Raw genomic sequence first — 22,664 nt, forward strand, 5'->3', positions numbered from 1 at the left:
AGAAGAAACAGCGAAAGACAAAGCGGGGAAGACATGAACAATACCAGGAAACATCAAAACAAAGACCAAACACTGAAGACGTGCCAACGCAACAGCTGGAGGACTGAAACAGAGAGCTGTGAGTCCCCATTCACCACAGCTTGGGGGAGTTTTATAATGTAATGTTCTGTTCCAAGCTGACTTGGTGCACAATGTCAGTAAGAATGTTATGTTGTATTTATGTTGTAGGGGAGTGTGTTGTATTTATGTTCTATAATAACATCGTAACTGTTGTTTTAGCAATGTGTGAGCTAATATTATGAATTAGTGTTATCTGGGGACCATGTGTGATTCACCAGCCCGATTTCATGAGGAAACATACAGCTGAAGTCAGAACTATTAGCCCCGCTGTATATTTTCCCCTTAGTTTCTGTTTAATGGAAAGATTATTTTCATGCGGGACATTTTTGCCTGGTTAGATGGATTAAAAATAAACATCATCAACAGAATATTCCTTTCTCCATCTAATAACCCTCTGCAAATTGTTATGATTTATGGACAGTTTCCCGAACAGTCCAAACACATGCACTATAGGGGAATTGATTAACTAAATTGGCCATAGTGTATGAGTGTGTGTATGTGTGGGTGTTTCCCAGTACTGGGTTGCGGCTGGAAGGTGCATCCGCTGCGTAAAACCAACACAATCTCACGGCGATTCGTAACTTTTTGATTTAGTGGCTAATTCGTATTAATCCGTATGATCTGATTCCTACAATGTAGTACGATTTGCTCATCACCCAATGACGGTTGGGTTTAGGGGCGGGGTTAGGTGCCACGCCTCCTTTTTGAAATCGTACATTTTCGTACGACTGACAAAATTAGCCACTAAACTGACAAAACGTAAAATACTTACGTTTTCTCGTGAGATCTGGCTGGTAAAACATATGCTGGAATAGTTGGCGGTTCATTCCACCGTGGCGACCCCTGATATATAAGGGACTGAACCGAAGGAAAATGAATGAATGAACCCAGAGCAGGACATTGTGTTTCTATTTGTGATCTTTTCACAAAACATGCTTCAATTTGAATATGAATCAGCCATTTTGAATGAATGATTGAGTGAAAACTATTGAAGTCTAACACAATTCACTTAACAGACAAAATTATATGATTTAATTTATAATTCATGAAGCTTTTTCTACAAAATAAGCAAATGAAAACATTGTGGAGAAAACGGGAGGGGTTTGTATTGCAGAGAGCGGGTGTGTGAAGCAGAGATCAGATGCACCTTCACTGAGAAACAAACACCACATTCATACCAGACGTGCCAACATTCCTGAAGGACTGCTGGACAAAGAGGTGCTTGTGTTTGTTATCTGCCCTCTACTCCTGCTGGACATTCAGTGTGGACAATTCCTCAATGTATGCTGTAACATCTCAAATTAATAAAAAAAACTCAATAAACTCAAGCATTTTAGGATATAATGTTCTAAATATAATTAATATGTTATGTTATTAAATAAATATGAATATTATAATGCTAGATAATATGTGTACAATAATATGAATGAAGTCACTGCACTCTGTTTATTACAAATAATTCTATAAAACTATATAGGATCAAGAGCAAATGACTAAGAGGCTCTGCATCTGAATTATAATTATAATCGATGTCCAAACATTGCAAATTTGATTGGAAAATTAACCTAGGCCAACTTAAAAAAGCATTAAACAGACTTTATACATTAAAAAGCCATTCCAAATACTACTACTAATTTTTAAATACACATTAAAATCAATAACAGGGAGGCATAAATGACATGATCAGCATTCAATCGTGGATACATATAGTGAATTGGAAATACATTGGAAACACTTGCCTCAACCTGCTTTTTTTTTGCATAACAATAAAATGTTGCTCCGGGTATATTTTGTTGCACATTTCAGATCGCAAATTCACTAAAGGACACTATTTACATTTTTATGAATCCGTTAATAACTGAAATATGCTGCTCTGGCAACATTTTGCTATACATTTCAGATAACAAATCCACTAGAGGGCACTGTTTACATTTTTTTAAATCTCTCAGTTTAAAAAATACGTTAGTATGGGTGAGTTTTGTAACACGTTCCAGATGACAAATCCACTAGAGGGCACCGTTAACATTTTTGTGAATCTCTCAATAACTGAAATGTGTTGCTTTGGGTACGTTTTGTTGCACGTTTTAGATCACAAATCTTCTAGAGTGCATCATTTACATTTTTGTGACTCTCTCAACAAATAATATATGTTGATCCGGGTACATTTTGCTGCACATTTCAGATAACTAATTCACTTGAGGGCACGGTTTACATTTTTATGAATCTGTCAATAAATAAAATACATTGCTGCAGGTACATTTTGTTGCACTTTTCAGATAACAAATCCACTAGAGCAGTGTTTCCCAACCCTGTTCCTGAAGGCACACCAACAGTACACATTTTCAACCTCTTCCTAATCAAACACACCTGAATCAACTCATCATAACATCAGAAGAGACTCCAACACCTGAAGTTAATGGGTCAGATAAGGGAGACATCCAAAATATGTGCTGTTGGTAGCCTCCAGGAACAGGGTTGGGAAACACTGCACTAGAGGACGTTGTTTACATTTTTGTAAATCTGTCAATGATTGAAATGCGTTGCTCCCAGTACATTTTGTTGCACATTTCTGTTGACAAATCCACTAGAGGGAGCAATTTACATTTCTTGTGAATCTCTCTATAACTAAATTACATTGCTCTGAGCATGTTTTTTTGCACATTTCAGATAACAAATCCAAAAAAGGGCACTCTTTATATTTTTGTGAGTCTGTCTATTAAAAAACTTCATTAGTACGGGTAAGTTTTGTTGCACGTTTCAGATGACAAATCCACTAGAGGGCGACGTTTACGTTTTAGTGAATTTTTCAAAAACGAAAGTACATTGCTTTGAGTATGTTTTTTTGCACAATTTAGATAACAAATCCACTAGAGGGCTGAATTTACTTTTTCTTATTTATTTATCAGATTTTTATGACAGTTAAACAAATGTTGCATTTGCATTTGTATGAATCTGTCAATAAATGAAATACATTTCTCTTGGTACATTTTGTTGCACATTTCAAATAACAAATGCACTAGAGGGCACGGTTTACATTTTTATTAATTTGTCAATTAAAAAATTATATTAGTACGGGTAAGTTTTGTTGCACGTTTCAGATGACAAATCCACTAGAGGGTGACGTTTACGTTTTTAGTGAATTTATCAAAAAGTACATTGCTTTGAGTATTTTTTTTGCACAATTCAGATAAATTCACTAGAGGGCTGCATTTACTTTTTTTAAGAATTAATGATCAGATTATTATGACAGTTCACAAACAAAAGTTCAATTTACATGTGTATGAATCTGTCAATAAATTTCAGATGACATTTCAGATGACAAATCCACTAGAGTGCACTGTTTACATTTTTGTGAATCTGTCAATAAAGAAAATACATTAGTATGGGTAAGTTTTGTGGCACGTTCCAGATGACAAATCCACTAGAGGGCACTGTTTACATTTTTGTGAATCGGTCAACAAATGATATATGTTGATCCAGGTACATTTTGTTGCACTTTTCAGATGACAAATCCTCTAGAGGGCACTGTTTACATTTTTGTAAATCTATCAATAAAAAATATACGTTAGTACATGTGAATTGTTGCTCGTTCCAGATGACAAATCCACTAGAGGACGCCGTTTACATTTTTGTGAATCCGTCAAAAAAATCAAATGCATTGATACAGGTATGTATTGTAGCACATTTCAGATCACCAATCCACTACAGGGCGCATTTTTGTGAATCTGTCAATGAATGAAATGCGTTGCTTCCGGTACATTTTGTTGCACATTTCTGATAACAAATCCACCTGATGGCGACATTTACAGTTTTGTGAATCGGTCAATAACTAAAATATGATGCTTTGGGTATGTTTTGATGCACATTTCAGATAACAAATCCATTAGAGGGCGCTGTTTACATGTTTGAGAATTTGAATTACGTTACTTAGGGTGTGTTTTGTATACGCTTCACACATGTCCTTCTTGTTTACATTCAGAAGGCAGAGCTAGTCGTACAGATCAGCTAGTGAATCACTGAGCTAACTCCTTCCCTAAACCCAACCAATAGTGTTTTCAGAAGCAGACGTATGAGAAAAGTGAACGTAGTTTACCTTGATTTTACAGTATATTTTTTGTGGAAGTGTTTTTATTGGACTCGAACCCGACTACTTTAAAGCACAAGCACAATAACGTACAGTACAAACAAAGTGAGCTATGAGCAAACTGACAACGAAAGTGAAAAGTGTCCATATGAAGATAGATAGGTGACACAAACGTATACATTACAAATCACAGGCAGCGTTAAGTTGTTTTGTGGAATTTGCGCAATGAACTGAATGAAAACAATCCTTTATTCCTCAATAATATGTCCTGTAAATATCATTAGTGTGAAAAGGAATACAAGTTGTTGTTGTCATGCTGCCCCCTAGTGTTCATTTCACCTACAAACTGCAGTCAAACATATGCTGAAGTACATTGCTGTGGTTTCACAACACTGTTAGGCAGAAGCAGATATTTCCCATGAGTCTCGGTTGTGAAAGCTGTGTTCGAGTGAGATCTGATGACTGAGACTGAATGTGGTGCAGAATCATCGACACCAGCAGGACTTCCCTTTGGATGAAGCTCATGTGAATGAAAACTCGCAACCTGTTTTGGGTTTAAGCAATGAGCAAGACTTCCTATATTAAATGAAAGTGAACCTTTTCTTAACTTTAAGTAAAATGTACTTCACACTCAAAGCTTCTAACATGCTAGAAAAGTGTGTGGTCAGGAATTCTGCAGACAAAAATGTCAAAAATGTGACCGGTTCAACAACTCCGCTATCTCTACTAGAAAATCTACTAGATTAGTCAAACTGCTTAAATGAGGAAGTCGAGGTTTCTGCGTGTGTGACAGCTGGATCAAAGTGAAGCACCAGCCAAAACTACAGAGAAATCACATGATCAATCAAACACAAACAATTGATGATCATGTTTTCTTCTTCAGTCAGCGACTTTATATTTGAATAAGCATGTTTACTGATTTAGAGCAACATTCATTCACAACATTTCAGATTTTTTTTATTAGGACTGGATATAAGTGAGCTTTTGACATATTTTGGACTCATTTTACAATCCAACTCGCTCTTTAAGATCTCAAAACTCAGGGCTTCCGGTAGTACCCAGAATAGCTAAGTCGAGTAAAGGAGGTCGAGCCTTCTCATTTATAGCTCCTAAACTCTGGAATAGCCTTCCTGATAATGTCCGAGGCTCAGACACACTCTCCCAATTCAAAACTAGATTAAAGACCTATCTGTTTAGTAAAGCATACACTTATTGCACCACTTAGGGGGCTTCCACACAGGTTCTGCATCTTGTTGATATACACTGTGAACATCAGCTACGCTAATTATTTTCTTTATTCTCCATTTCCACCTGGGGATACTCTTCCCGAGGCCCTCAGACTATGCAGAGTCACTGATTCCATCCAAGACCAACGACGAGATGATCCCAAGGTTTCCATATCCTGGACCAGGCCGTATCCTGAGCAGCTACTGTGGTGGTCATGGAGGAGTGGAGAACATGAGACTGATTCCTGTGACGCTCCAGAGACAGACGAGTCTTCACTGAGGCCAGCTTCCAGCCTTCGCCGCTGAGACTGCAGCTCTGCACAAGACGTTTGGCCAGCGGAGAAATTAAAATGGCCGTGTCCAACTGAGTCTGGTTTCTCTCAAGGTTTTTTTTCTTCACTTCCACCTTTAGTGAAGTTTTTTCCCTCTCCGCTGTCGCCTCTGGCTTGCATGGTTCGGGATCTGTAGAGCTGCGCATCGTTGGATTTGCTCTTCAGTGTTTGGACTCTCAGTAGTGATTATTAAACCACACTGAACTGAGCTCAACTGAACTTAAACACTACAAACTGAACTACACTGTTCCTATTTACTGTGACCTTTAATGTGAAGCTGCTTTGACACAATCTACATTGTATAAGCGCTATACAAATAAAGGTGAATTGAACTGAATTGAATTGAACAGAGATGAAGTTCTCAAGGTGAATGTGTACTTTGGCTCTAAGGGTCAAACAACAAAAAAATCAAGTCAAGAAGTAAATGAGCATACTATCTCAAAACATTGCAAGAATTAGATGCTTTGCTTCTTACAGAAATGCTTTGATTTGCCATTGTGTATGAAATATGCTATATATATATATACATAAACTTGCCTTTGCCCTATAAAAATTTTAGCATCAACTAATTTGTATAATAATAATAATTAGTATTATTTATCAGTATTATCTACTTGCTAACTAAATAAATGAATTTTATACAGTGCAGCAACAGAGCCTACAGTAAAGAGTTATGAACTATAACAATATTTCTTATTATTAGTAATACGCTCAACTATTCACTGAATATTAGTGTGTTTTTCCACCGTACTGATATCGCTGGTGTGTTTCCTGCAGTCATTTCATGATCCCGATCCCGAAGTCTTGTTTTTCTGCTTTTTGCTGTGATCTAATAACAGCCCTGATACATATGAATGACAGGGAGTTCCACAATCTCTCCTGTTGTTCATTTACTCCTGCGCTTCTTCCTCTGAATTGGAGTCCACACACACACAGGTCTGGCGTTTCATGAGTCCGCAGTGACGGTGTGTGTGTGTGTGTGTGTGTGATTCACAGCTGGAGCGAGACTCGCAGGAAACGCCTCAGTCCAGAGATGTGTTCATCATGTTGATCACAGACGGCCTCGGGAACACAGGTGTTATCAATTACAGCACAGCAGACCATATTAATCATCTCACACACACACACACACACAGACAGACAGAGAAAACATCTGACATGCAGCCAGCTGCTAACACACTTAAAGGTCTTGAAGTGCTTTGAAATGTGCAATTTTTTATTTGACCCTTGACGTAATCTGAACTGAAACATAAAGAGGGGGCGGGGTATATAGTAGCTCCACCCCTTTTAAAAAACAGCCAATAACGTGTTGTTTTCTTCACAGATCTGCCAGTGAGAGTGGTTGAGTTCAAGCACATCAAATAAGAAGCAAATGAGAAGCGTCTTGAAGGGGGCGGAGCCATGTGAGATACTAGAAAGCATTCGATTGGTCATATCTTATCAAACATTTATGGGGGAGACACATTATCAAGGGCCCGCGCCAATTCCAATTCACCCCAACACACCCCCCCCCCCCCCTATAGTTTTGGATGGGGAAAAGTGTAACGGTCAATATGGCGAACGAAGCCCAGAATAACGAATAATATGGCGAATAACGTTGCTCTTTTGGAACATCCTGCATGCTCCCCTGATTTAAATCCCATTGAGAACATTTGGAGATGGATGGCAAGGGAAGTTTACAAAAATGGATGCCAGTTCCAGACCGTGGGTGACCTTCTTGAAGCCATCTTAACCACATGAAGCCATGTTACCACCAGCCTCCTGGAAACACGTGTATCAAGCATGCCGAATTGAGTGTTTGAAGTGATCAACAAGAATGGAGGCGCTACTCACTACTGAGTCCTTTTTAACAATTTTAGTTCTATTGTCTTGTTTTTTCGGCCTATAGTCCTAAACTTTTGATCAGCTGATTTGAGCCTATTTCAGTTTAAATGCTTTTTTTCAATAAATTGCCTATTCTCAGTTATTTGGCTTTTGCACATGTGTCTTCTTTGGGTATTTTAAAGCAGTGCTTACAATCGGATGATGATCTACCCGTGCAAACTGTGAATAACCAGCCTGATCTCACGAGAAAACGCAAGTATTTTACGTTTTGACAGTTTAGTGGCTAATTCGTACGAGTTCAGTCGTACGAAATTGTACGATTTTAAAAAGGAGGCGTGGCACCTAACCCCGCCCCTAAACCCAACCGTCATTAGCCAATGAGCAAATCGTACTAAATTGTACGAATTAGATTGTACGAATTCGTACGAATTAGCCACTAAATCAAAAAGTTACGAATTGAGATTGTGTTGGAATAACTGTAATGTTTCCCCTGGTCTTAAGATTTTGTTCTGGAGTGTATTTCCATATCAGTTGTTAATACATCCAGATTTAAAAGAGTACCCCAGCAATGACTGAAGCCACAAAAATTTTAGGGTGTATTAAATGTCATAACATAGCATATTTTCGGTGGCCAAAAATTCGGTACATCTCTAACATCAGCACACTTTTAGATCCCATTGTTGCACAATCCTTCTGTGTGACTGGCGCTTAGATATAGAGTAAAAAGTCCAGAGCTTATCATTTTTATTGATATCAATTTTATCGTGAGTCAATATAATAACGTTTATCGGCCCAGCCCTAGCTAAAATGATAAAAATCCCATTGACCACACAGCCCTAAATCTGTATTAACGCTGTTAGTGTTGTTGTGAGTGTCACCTGATAAGCAGATGAAGGTAGTGTAGTCCCCCTGGCCTCCTGTAGCCAGAAACGGGATCTTCTTCTTGGTCCTCCTCTTGACCTGCACAGCGGCCAGCATCCGTTCGTCATTGGGAAGAAACACCGCCTTGTTGAGGGCCGATTTGGCACTCATTGTAGGCGATGGCAAAGGCAGGAGGACAGCAGAGGAATCTCTGACCACAGAAACACAGACGCAAAGTCAATAGCTAGACAGAATAGGCCAATCTGTGTAGACATATGCCGATACTCAACAATTCAATATATGATAATGATTGATATGTTAGGAACTTTAAAATATCATACATATTTATTTATTATTTAAACTTTTAGAGTGCTTTTTAAGAATATTCACATTGTATTTGCAATGGCGTTTATAAAGGCCCCAACCACACGATTTCGACTCAGTACCAGGTGGTGAAAGAGTTTCTACCGGGCCGCAAGAATGCGAAATTACTCTAGATGAGATCCCACTTTACTGTGAGTTTCCCCTTTAGGAACTATTATCCATATATGTGCATACCAAGACTCTCAATCTGAACACATTTTGTTTTCTACGAGGGTAAGAGCTATGAACAAACAGAGGTGCCGTAATCATCATCTGTTTGCCTTGCTTAGCAACGTATTCACAATGCGTCGGGTGTGGTCTTTATTAAGATACAATAGTATGTATAGTATGTAGAAAGTATGTTTTACACAGTATGAATGTGAACAGTATGAATGGAACTTGCATGTACTACATCCGCCTACCCACATCAGTTGCGTCGCTTCACTCCTATTCATGAATTCTCTAATGGTGCATCATGGGATATCGTAGCGTGTATCGGATGCGCACTTCAGAATCTCGCCGGTAGTAGTAGGTCATCCTAGTTTTCGCATACTGTTTTTCCAAATCTATGAATTCCAACATACTACTTGGCTCACATACTGTTTTTAGCGTACTATATAGTAGGCAAGTATGCAATTTCGGATGCAGCAACAAAATAAAATCGCCCCTGCCTCCCCAGTCTATTAAAAATATTATCAATACGAACACCGGTCTTTGCTACGAGTAAGATTGCAGACCCATGCATAACAGCACCAAATGCTTGGAGACTTAATTGGTTAGTTTATCATTTGAAAACCTGACCATTCCACATGTTAATCTGGCCTACTACATGCTGAAATATTGACGAGGAATTCTGTGACTTTCTAAATAGGAATAGAATTAAAACTCCAACAGTTTACATTATTAATTGAACTAAACTCACCATAAAAACACAAAAGCTCTCAATAATGCAACCCAGGCTCATTCTGAAAACGTAGTCCCGAGGACGTTTCTGGAGACCGCGAAATACGTCCCGGGAGGTATGTATTTTTGCAGTTTTTGGTTTTTGCGAATCCGTGAGAGGCCGCTGTGTGCGCCTTTTTGGCTTCTCGGACGTCTCCCGCGAGTGCCGTTCGTGCCCGCGCTGCTCTCGCATGAACCCACCAGAGGTCGCTGTCGAACAAACGTCTGTCTGTCCGACTGGCTGAATGATTAACTGGGCAACCCACCCTCCTCCTTCCCCGAACCCAACCGATTTTACCGATTGCCCCCCCCCCCCCGCCCTAAACCCAACCAACGATTTACAAAAGCAGTCCAGAAAAAGAAAAGCCCTCCGATTTTTTTTTTACCACGTTTTCGGATTTTACCACACTCTCACCCTGTTATGAACCTCTTCGCTTTATTTCTTGGATTCTGTTTTAGTCTTACCTGATTTCTGTAACTGATCTTCCCCGGACTCGAACCCAGTCGTCGTCGTCGTGGTCAGCTCCTCTCTGCGTCTCGAGTCCGCCGACGCACAGGACGAGCTAACCGGACAAACTGGTTGCAGCGGAAAAGCCCTCCACACGAAGGCAAGCGGTCAGCCGGCGAGCGCTAAAAGGAACGGCGTCATACCGCCCCGCAGCGTTCGCTTAAAAAACAAAATGCAGCCATACGTACCTCCGGCTACATCATTTGCGGTCTCCAGAAACGTCCTCGGGACTACATTTTCAGAATGAGCCTATTTTTCCTCACTGTTGATTTTACTGCATTCACTAAAGTCTACTAATGAGAGTTTATTGTAAAGGCTTACCTGTTACACTTTATAATCAGTTTGCAATTTAATTTGGTTGAAACATTTGTTTACTCTGAACATGTATATAAAGCCAATAAATCAACATACTAAGTATACTATAAGTACACTATAGAACACTTCTAGCAACGCAACGCAACGCAACTTCAACTCCAGCCAGCCGGTCCCCTTCAGCAGGAGTTATTTACACTGGCAGATTTGTTCTCCAGAATCCTCAGCACTACTGTGAAAAGTTCATTTGTGGGAGTTCAGAACGAGTGCTCACTGATACAGAGAAAAACTCCCACTGTAACTTCTTCATGCTCAAACAGCAACAGTACACAATAAAGGAAGGCAAAGGTGTTTTTTACATGTTCTCTTTCAACCCTGTGACAGTTTTTGTACCTTTATATCAGAGCATTGATTACATAACGGTCTCATTTTTAATTTTAAACAAATACTATTTTGCTGTTTTCCCCAATTTAATAAAGTATGTTTAACCTGTAGGTTGTAAATTTCAGCAGTCGGTACAAACTTTCAGTATCGCCTTTGCTTGAAACAACACAATCTAATCCTGTTTACATGAAATAGGCTGCTGCTCTTGAACAGGTTTGAGCTTCCAGACCTGTTATGAAAACTCTCAGATGAATTTTGAAGAACGAAACTATCCAAATCGTCAATAACCAAATTCAGCTAAATGAGTAATCCACGCACACATTGCCATGTCAGTGCTAAAACCGATATATCTTGTATCTGTGGAAATGTGAATAAATTCTGACCCCAATTCTTCCAAGTGAACCGCCAAACTGCCGAGCAAGCATTTTTGTTTCTAATAGATGTCTAATAGACGTCTAAACATTTGTTTGTTAAAACTAGGCTAAATTTCAGCTGTCGGTGAACATCTAATAGCAGTCGAAGAAAAGCCTAAAACTAGACCTGTCATCAAATACAAAGAAAATAAAAAGAATGACTACATGGGTGAAGTCGGTTTAATCTGTATTTGATGACTAGTCTAGTTTTGGTCTATTCGTAGATGTTTATTTCTCTGACAGCTCAAATTAACCTTGCTTTAGCCAAGCCATCTACTTTTAGATGTCTATTAGACGTCTAAACACAAAATTACTCGATGGGTGAAATCCCATGGAATTACCAATTTTCCACCTACACGTTTGGAGAGCAAGTAATCAGTGGTGACCATATCTCCTCTGCCTTATTGACATTGGGAGATTGTGGAGCCTGCAGAACAGAACTAGGTCACTAATGCACACGTCCACATTACTGTCCATCAACCATCACATAATACCCCTCAAAAGACTACAACCAGTGACAGATTTGCTCCAAATAATGCTTAAAGAAATCCACAATTTTAATATCAACATATTAAGTGCAGCAGTCAGAATGAAATGTCTAATTGTGCAGTGTTTTTAGCACCTTATCTTGATTGTTTGGCCACTTTTTCCCCCCACAAACCAAAGTTAATGTACAAACCCTGCTTCAAATGGAGCGGTTCACTCCGAAATTTAAATGGTCATCATTTCCTCTATTGTTCAAAACCTGTTTGAGTTGCTGTCTTCTGTTGAACACAAAGGAAGTTTTTCTGAAGAATGCTGATGAAAAAAAACAGCCATCAACTTCTATAGTATTTTTTTGTTCCCATATGGATGTCAGATTATCTTGTTTGTGTTGAACGGACGAAAGAAAATCATGAAAGCTTAGAATAAATGATGGTTAAATGGGTTAATTATGCCTTTAACAGAGCCTTTTTAATTTATAGAACTGACAGCTTTCAAGTAACCTGAAATGTTTTGTTGTCGAGTTAATTGAAGTTGTCTTTTTGAGTTTAGATGATATTAAATTGAGTCAGCAAAGCTTTTTCCTGTCTATTGTGAGCTCTAATTCATTGCAACCTCAGAGAGGTCTTTATTAAAACAGACATTTACTGAGCCAAATTATCCATCTGAAATGATCTTTTGGACCTTACTGTGCATCTAAAGTGCATGTTTCTGCATTAAGGCCCTGGTATATTTCGAATAAAGTTATTTTTTGTTATTCGTTTGATGCCCAAAAGAAGTTGGAAAAGGCTGAATGACGATATACCGTTTCCAAACCTTTCGTCACCCCTGAAGTGCAGTGGGCTGGGTTGTAAAGGTGCTGCTTGAGTATATTCTGCTATACACAACAACATTGGCGGCTGAGAGAGAAGAACAGTTTCATAAACATCAAGCAAATAGCCCACGGCATGTCATATTACTTTATATTAGCCGTGAACAGACATTGAATGGAACAATGTTGTGTGAAACCCTCCGAATCTTTCCGCGAGTGGTCGTACAGGTGCGGATACATCTGCACCAGCTCTGCTACTACATAAAACAATTAGGTGGTCTCAAAACAAACCTCAAGAATTGTGTAGCCTCAGCGTATTTTAAATTAGTAGCTTGAACAACCAGCAAACGTCATTTTTTTTAATGCAAGGCAATGTTAAATCACAATAAAAGCAGCCGCTATGGCAATACTCAACAGCAGCATCACATATTTTCCCAGTATCGTGCAGCACTGATATATAATATATATAAAAACCTCACCAAAGTGTCTCTCGCACACACACAAAAGCCTGAGGAAACACAAACTCCTGCTGTCAGCAGCCGCAGTGTGCAGTGGCATATGGGACGCGGCCAAATCCGCCATCAGAACAAAGACTCGCAGTTAAAAGTCACAATGGTGAATAAAACACACAAAGCTCCTGTTAGCCAACAGCGGAGCCCAAGGCGAGGGTTTTATTTGTTATCAAAAAGGTCAATGCCGGTATTGTCTCCTTCACACGCTCTTGTCTCGGCTAAATGACAGACAAACGGCTTTCAGAAATACATGTTGCTGTTTTTTCCACTTGATGTGAAAGTGATCTGGCTTATTGCACACACACACATGCCTTCTTGTCCATACTACATTAGTTTTTAGGCTGCAGTTCAATCTTTAAACCACAAACCTGTGATAATTACGGTCATCCCCCTTAAAAACCTGTAACCTGTGTTTATATTTGCTCAAGCAGTAGATACGGAAAGACATTTGAAGTAGAGGTGTAACCTACACTGGTCTTACTGTTCGGTTACGATTATCATGCCATCGATTCGGTTCAATTCGATATCTCGGTGCATTGACGATGCTTTCCATACACAGTTTTATATTTTCTTCAGAGCAGCAATTCTTGTAATTAAATGTATAAATATATTAATATACTATTTGTAATACAATTATCCTTTAATACAAACAGTCAGATATATGAACTGTACCTTTACACAACACGAGCATTTATAGCAGATAAACAAATATAAACATCCCGCTCGCTTTCTGAGCCTTGTCTAGCAAGTTCTTTCTTTTTTCATTGGTCACGCGGTCAACAGAAAGGGCTGTGATTGGCTCTTACGTGCTGGTGCTCTTCACAGATGAGTGACACTGATAAACAGCAGGGGTGATCACAGCTGATCCGTGATGGACACTGTGGAGAAAACTCTGCAGATACACGCTCGTGGCTACTGAATCAAAACTTTTGCATTGGAGGAACACCTACAAGCCATAATAAACCGAGGAAAAAACTGAAGATGCTCCAGGAAACATGAGTCAACTATTGCAGAGCAGGGAAACCCAAGCGCTGTCTGATTCTCTTCAGCAAACTGAGGGCTGTGAGGATTGTTTTTTACACCACAGAGCGGAAAATATGACGAGTGAGGACGGAAAACACTCTCTAATGCCTGAGGCTGACAAAACTATACTGTACGTCCTTAACGACTCAAAGCAAACAACTGACCCATAACACTGATTGAGGAAGAACAGATGATGGAGTATTTACTTAGTGGAGTATTTATTATGACCTCACCCTTTACTCTCTCTCTCTCTCTCTCGTGTAGTTTAAATCTTTAGTTTCTTTCTTCTGTTGAACACAAAAGAAGATATTTTGAAGAATGCTGAAAACATGTAGCATTTACTTTTGACAGTCAGTGGCTACAGGCTTTCAGCTTTCTTCAAACTATCTTCTTTTGTGGTCAACTGAAGAAAGAAACTCATAAAGGTTTGAAACAAGTGAATGGTGAGTAAATGAAGACAGAACTTTCATTTCTGAGTGAACCATCTCTTTAAAATGCAGTAAACTCAACTGTAAACCTAGTCTTCTTAATTAATAAACAGCATAATAAACTACATTAAGAAAATATTGAGAATATCTTAAATTACAGTAGTAAATATACAATTATAATGTAGTATACGCAGATGTAGAAGTTTTCTACAACTATTTATATATATATATATATATATATATATATATATATATATATATATATATATATATATATATATATATATATATATATATATATATATATATATAAACAGTTCTGTCTGATTCTTGAATCTGATTGGCTGATAGCTGTGCGATATTCTGCAATAACAGCACTGGTCCAGCCTCTTAGCCCTTGTCCCTTGTGTATTACTCCACCCACTTACAGCAACAAGCATAGTACACTCTACAGTTTGACAAATAATCGCAACAATTATATATATATATATATATATATATATATATATATATATATATATATATATATATATATATATATATATATATATATATATATTATAACAATGTACTTTTGAGGCTTTTTTAGTCGAGAATGAAGTTGGTTAGATTGCAACTATGCAGTTTATTTATAAGGATGGTGCCTATTTTAAATATTTAGAATTTCTGAGAAACAGCACGTCGGCGGCCATTTTATTTTTGAGCAAAGACGGTTGACGTTGCTCAAGATGGCAACAGAGACCGCATAAGCAGAGAGCTTATTATGACGTGAACAAGCCAGCAAACTACAGCTGATCAAATCATTATAAAACAGGTAAGTGACATTCTAAGTCGATCTCTTGCTTTAGTATGTTGTAGTGCTGTATTTATACCATAGTAATATTGTGATCTCCTGATTGCAACAGAGAAATACTAGGAAATTTCTCTAGACTGATAATCTTAAAATGTCAGCTAAATCAGCTGTTTTGTCATCACTTTAGACATTACGCTAGAGAATCCTTCAAACACTAGCTCTACAGTGACGTTGGCGAATTAGCAGCGGCTTCTGCTGTTCTGACGTCAGCTGCAGATGTGAATGAACGATGAAAGAAAGTAGTTCCTACTACAAAAGGATTTTTAGACTCCATGTTTGATTTTCTTTTTTATACACAGGATTATGGCGTCGAACTGTTGTATAAACGCAATATCACACTCACATTAGGGGTGTGCAATTAATTGAAAACTCTGTTTCGATTTTGGCTTCTAACGCTTATGAAAAAGCATTAATCCTTCACTTTGGGCTTTTTCCCCTTCGCAAAGAAACTTTCCACAGACGCTGGTTTCTTACTCATTTTTGCTGCTTGTGGGTAAAATTTGGGTGTTCAAGTGGCCAAGATGTAACCAAGAGAATACGGTCATTTTTCAAAATAAAAGACCGTTCAGACTCAGACAATAAATAAAACAGAAATAATTTATGAGCGGTGCCGGTCCAGTGGTTGGGGACCAGTGCATTATAGTATTTAAAATTAATTACTATAGTACTTGTTTTACACATGGGGTGAATTATCTACTTAGAATACCCACCATGTGATATTAAGATAATATATTAAAATAATAAGACTATATATTAGTTTGAAAATTTTTAATTAATGATCAATTTGATAAATTTAAATTTTATAAAATTTTACAGTAACACAAATACTAATAATTATAAATATTTTCACAAATATAAATATTTTACAATAACACAAATACTAATAATTATAAATATTTTACAATAACACAAATACTAATAATTATAAATATTTTACAATAACACAAATACTAATAATTATAAATATTTTACAATAGCACAAATACTAATTATAAATATTTTCACAATATAAATATTTTACAATAACACAAATACTAATTATAAATATTTTCACAATATAAATATTTTACAATAACACAAATACTAATAATTATAAATATTTTCACAAATATAAATATTTTACAACAACACAAATACTAATAATTATAAATATTTTCACAATATAAATATTTTACAACAACACAAATACTAATAATTATAAATATTTTCACAAATATAAATATTTTACAATAATATAAATACTAATAATTATAAATATTTCCACAAATATAAATATTTTTGTTTATATTACTCTTTTTTTATTAATATAAACTCACTCAGAAATCCCCTTTGGTTTCTCCATGCAGCATTTTAACTACTTCATTAAAGCCTTATAACAAATGCCATATAAACGTCACATTAGGTCAATTTATGCTGATATAATTCCTGCAATATTAATGTTGTGCGCTGACACATTATACTTATGTGGTATCCCAGGATAAACCGAAACATCCGAGAGGAACAGAAAACCCTCGGCGCGGGCAGAAACCACTTTCAGCTGCTTCATAAATACAAGCGCTGTCCGTTTGGGCTGGCGATTCAGCAGTAAGTGAGAATTATGACCCACAACCCAACAGACAGTCATGATTCACGAAAGGCTGATGTGAACTTCATTATATTTAGACCAGAGTTCCTGAACAATCCCCCTCATAAACCCTAAATCAGGACGGGATGCATGAGGAGCCGCGTGAAAGAAAGAAAGAACAGCCAACTCCAGCACTTTTAACCAGTGGGAGATACACTAGCTGCGCTTCCATTCGTGGATGTTAAGTGAATTTAAGTGCAAAACTGGATTATCACATGAAAGACTTGTGAATAAAGCTGCGTTTCCATCCAAAATCGTCACTTCCTGATTAACTGGCGCCAAATATCAGACAGAAAAATGTAGTTTTTTTGGGATAGGAGAGACCACTGTGGCCTTTTTTCTGATAGTATAAATGTGTCGCGCCTCAGAAAATGAAACGCAATGAACACGCGGTGGCTTTTGGAGGCGTGAGATGCTCTGAATGTTTTTTAAATATGTTTCATTTCCTTATTTAACCAGGAAAGTCCAATAGATGAGGACGGAGTTACAGAAATTGCTGTAAAACTGTTGCTGTTGTTGCGAGCGTCTCCTATCTCCTGCCCCAGATTGTTTGTTGAACTAGTGGTGTGATTGACTGATTTCGTTAGCTCTTTGCTAACCGTTCGCCTTTCACTTATTAAAACTATAGATTATTTTGGGATTTAAATTGAAGCTGTAGGTTGGGAATCGCCATTTTCTCCTGGTTTGTGGGAGCGAGGGAGAAAGGGAAGCTTGTTGTGAATTTACTTGGGGTACTTTTATTCGAGCAGGTAATTTAGGATTGTTTCCCGCAAGTTAGCTGTCTTTTTGTTCGTTATTTTGGCCTGGATTCCCTTCCGAAGAGATGCTTCTAAGATCTTTTGTTGTTTAAAAAAATAATAAACCTTGTTAATTCTTGATAAACCTGTTGTGATCATTGTGCGTTGGGACAGGAGAAGGGGAAAACCCTAAATTGAGTATTTTTAAGTTTATTTATTTATACTTGTTATTGTTCCCACCAACCCTAGACTGGTCGGGACGTAACATGCGTCTCTGCGCATTCGTGATTTCAGGAGGAGAGAGAGTTTTAATTTTATTGCCATTTTAGCTTCTATGGCTATGGCATAAATGGTCATGGCAAAAACATATATAGATCAAGTTTACCACATTTTATAAATACCAATTTACTATAATTATAAAAATATTCTAACAATTAAAAGTAATCAACAGCAATAAATAATATACAAGGTAAAATATATAAATAATAATAATAATAATATTATATAAGATAAAAATCTAAAACAGCTTTTTAAGGTTTCATTTTAATAAAAATGTACAATTTTAGATGGATTCACATTTAAAAATATTTCATTTAAGGTCTCTCCAGATAAAAATTGTTGTCCGATAACATTAAAAAACGAGGCGCTCCACAAGAATATGTTGAACAGTTTGGTTTCTGTTGCAATCTAGACATTTTGGGGGTTCTTCTCCTTTGAGTAAATGTAGATTTCAGGAGGCGTGGCTTTGGATGGCAGGGGAGGGATTGTGTTTTAAATATATGCTAACCGGTTAGCATTTAGGCAGATCACCTACTGCACCTTTAACTATGAAATTGACATCACCTAAGATTAATCTGAACCTGTTACTGATTCCTGTGACGCTCCAGAGACAGACGAGTCTTCGCTGAAGCCAGCTTCCAGCCTCCGCCGCTGAGACTGCAGCTCTGCACAAGACGTTTGGCCAGCGGAGAAATTAAAATGGTCGTGCCCAACTGAGCCTGGTTTCTCTCAGGGTTTCTTTTCTTCACTTTCGCCAATTAGTGAAGTTTTTCCCTCTCCGCTGTCGCCACTGGCTTGCATGGTTCAGGATCTGTAGAGCTGCGCATCGTTGGATTTGCTCTTCAGTGTTTGGACTCTCAGTAGTGATTATTAAACCACACTGAACTGAGCTCAACTGAATTGAACTTAAACACTGAAAACTGAACTACACTGTTCCTATTTACTTCTATGTGAAGCTGCTTTGACACAATCTACATTGTATAAGCGCTATACAAATAAAGGTGAATTGAATTGAATTGAAAAGTGGAACCTTGCTGGAGAGAGTTAACAAACATAAGGCCTACACAGAGAGTGTTTTCAATGTCGTAGGCCAGATTGACGTGATAAAATGATAACGTCTGAAAATAAATCACCAATGAAATATTTGGTACCGTGATGAACAACCACTGCCTACACAACCACCTAAATATTCTGAATTAATACATAATTACTTACCTTATTTTTAAGTGTTCGATAACACAATAAGTTAAATTATTGAACATCATAAAAAACGAGCAACACTGTCGTCTCACAGCAAGAAGGTCGCTGGTTTGAGTCCCGGCTGGGTCAGTTGGCATTTCTGTGTGGAGTCTGCATGTTCTCCCCGTGTTGGTGTGGGTTTGCTCCGGTTTCCAAACACATGCGCTATAGGTGAATTGAATGAACTAAATTGGCCGTAGTGTGTGTGTGTGAATAAGAGTGTATGGGTGTTTGCCAGTACTGGGAAGGGCATCCGCTGTGCAAAACATATGCTGGAATAGTTGGCGGTTCATTCCGCTGTGGCGACCTCTGATAATTAATGGGACTAAGCCGATGGAAATTGAATGAATGAACATCGTAAAAGAGCAAGTAACAACCACGTTTCGGTCCATTATCAGAAATTTGAACATTTTTTTTATTGAAAATCTAAACTGAACATTTATTAAACTACTTCTTTGAGCTTTGAAATGTATTCAATAATCATTCAATTAATTATCTGAAATTGAATTACAACTGGACTATGTAACAAAGCTTTTACATGTTTACATCAACTGTCTGATGTTGCAACCATCCCCACTCTCACTTTACTACAGTACGCCACAAAAACACTGGGTTTTACTATAAATTATAGCATTTTTTTCATGCGCACTGTAAAAAAATACCCATAAATTAGCAGTTTTCCTCATTTATTTATTGTATTTATTTTTCTGCCTGTTTATTTATGCTTTTGAATTGCATTTAAACTGCATGAAGTTTGCCTTGAAAACAACATCAGCAGTTTTTAATTGACAAAACGATGTGCTTTGATAGTCACCGGGTGCTATTATGATATCCCTGTTTAGAAATGACTAAGAATACTTAATAATACGCAAGGAGAAAGTCTGAATGTGCAAATATAAAACCAACTTTACACCAAACGCTATCAACAATTGAAAGCAGCAGCTGTGCTCTGATATCAAGAAATATGTTGCAGTAGTGTGTATAACGCTAAAGCTCACTTCTGAGGATCCCTAAAGTCTGAAACTGAGGTAAAGTTGGTTTTATATTCGCACATTCGTTCATTTAGCAGTCCCTATATTGTTTACCATGTTACTTTGAATATTCGATCGAAACTAGCATGCAAGTATGACTTCAAAACAACATTAGCACTATCTAATTCACTGTGAACAATGTTGTACTTTGATAGTCATTTGCTGCTAATATGATTTCTATATTTAGAATTTGCACAGAATACTTTTCTGATATTATATTATTAAGGAGAAAGTCTGAATATCCGAATATAAAACCAACTTTACCTCTATTTATATTCGCACATTCGTTCAGTAACAACTTGTTCACTTCTGAGGATCCCTAAAGTCTGAAGCCCCTTCAAATGAAACTGAAAGAGCGTCGCGTTTGTCGCCAAACACACAGTTAGTGTTTTGTTTCATAAAGATGTTACTGAGGGGAAAATTTGCAGTTTCACTGTCACAAGCGATCAATACTCGCGAATTGGATTTGCGTACTTTTGAATCGTGTTTTGAATTTGCGAATTGGATTTGCGTACTTTTGAATCGTGTTTTGAATTTACGAATTGGATTTGCGTGTTTTTGTATCATATTTAGAATTTGCGAATTGGATTTGCGTACTTTTGAATCGTGTTTTGAATTTGCGAATTGGATTTGCGTACTTTTGAATCGTGTTTTGAATTTACGTATTGGATTTGCGTACTTTTGAATCGTGTTTTGAATTACGAATTGGATTTGCGTGTTTTTTTTATCATATTTAGAATTTACGAACTGGATTTGTGTGTTTTTGTATCATATTAAGAATTTGCGAATTAGATTTGCGTACTTTTTGAATCGCGTTTTGAATTTACGAATTGGATTTGCGTACTTTTGAATCGTGTTTTGAATTTACGAATGGGATTTGCGTACTTCTGAATGTTAATGTTAATTTTTGTAAATGTTAACATTGTGAACGTATGAAATTTATTTAGTAAATGTATTATTTTTGAGACTGATCTGGCTCCATATTCACTTGCTTCACTACTATACTCGCACTCTTTCTACGAATAGACTACACATCAACCATGAAAGACCCAAATATAAAACATATTAACAGTAAAGATAAAAACAGTAAAAGGTGTGCATTATACTCACGAATTACACAAACATTTTACAGTTGGCTTTGTGATCGTAAGTTCACCTAGAGAGCTTTTAAATCATGCCTATTTAGCATTTGAGGACATTCGGTTATAAAAAAATAGTGTTTTGAACCCTGATATATAGTTTATTGTAATAAATAGGCTATAAAAATATAAAAGGTGCGCATTTTGAGACATTCGCACATTCGTTCAGTAACAACTTGTGAAATGCTCCCTATATTGTTTACCATGGTACTTTGAATGCTGAGTCTGAAATAATTGACTGTGAACATCTTTCATAGTCACTGGGTGCTATTATGATGTCCCCATTTAGAATTTAGGCTACAAAGACTTTTATGATAACCTGAATGTGCTAATATAAAACCAGATTGACCTCAATACTCTCTTATCTCCAAGTGAAAGCAGCGGTTGTGCTCTAATATCAATAAATACACTGCAGTGGTGTGTTTCCTGCTAATGTTCACTTCTGAGGATCCCTAAAGTCTGAAGCCCCTTCAAATGAAACTGAAAGAGCGTAGTGTTTGTCGCCAAACACACAGTTAGTGATTTGTTTGTTTCATAAAGATGTTACTGAGGGGAAAATTGCAGTTTCACTGTCACAAGCGATCAATACTCGCGACAAACGCTGAGAGGAAAAACTTATCAAATCCTACCTAGAGTTTCCTAACATCTCCAGACTTGCTCGAATCCATCATGAGTATTTCTGCCGTTTGTAGCTTACCTTTCACGGCTGTTTTCTCTCGTGCTCCGTCTGTGTGGGTTTTTCCATCTGTAGTCGTGTAGGAAAGTTTTGAACGCGCGCTTTTCTCTGGAACTGCAGTGTGATGTGAGGGGATGAGTGAGCGTTCACTCGCTAGTGTGCACCGTGTGTTTAGTATCCGTCACTCGACCGCCGCTGAGTGTGTAAGTGACGTGGAGATCTGCTGCAGTTCCCATTGGACTCGCGTTAAACACACACACACACGCACGCACACACACACACACCAGTACCTGAGCTTCACTATGGAGCCAGATCAGTCTCAAAATTAATTAATTCATTTACAAAATAAAATTCATACATGCACAGCACAACTCACATTTACAAAATCTAATTTGTCAATTTGTAAACACAATTTGTGAATTCACAAGTAAAAATGAATTGAATGTGCATATTTTTGAAT

At 37.4% G+C, this 22,664-nt stretch overlaps 1 protein-coding gene across 1 annotated transcript in view; it reads right to left on the minus strand.

Moving 5' to 3' along the window:
- Positions 1–22,410, minus strand: part of stxbp6 (syntaxin binding protein 6 (amisyn)) — a 52,719-nt gene extending 30,309 nt beyond the window's left edge. Inside the window, exons 1-2 of the mRNA XM_056476917.1 lie at positions 22,226–22,410; positions 8,465–8,658 (exon numbers count right to left, since the gene is read on the minus strand). Coding sequence (XP_056332892.1) covers positions 8,465–8,618 — 154 coding nt within the window. The 5' untranslated portion in view covers positions 8,619–8,658; positions 22,226–22,410. The remainder of the gene's footprint in view (positions 1–8,464; positions 8,659–22,225) is intronic.
- Positions 22,411–22,664: the final 254 nt, after the last annotated feature.

This window comes from Danio aesculapii, chromosome 17, assembly GCF_903798145.1.
Source record: "Danio aesculapii chromosome 17, fDanAes4.1, whole genome shotgun sequence".
Classification (NCBI taxonomy): domain Eukaryota; kingdom Metazoa; phylum Chordata; class Actinopteri; order Cypriniformes; family Danionidae; genus Danio; species Danio aesculapii.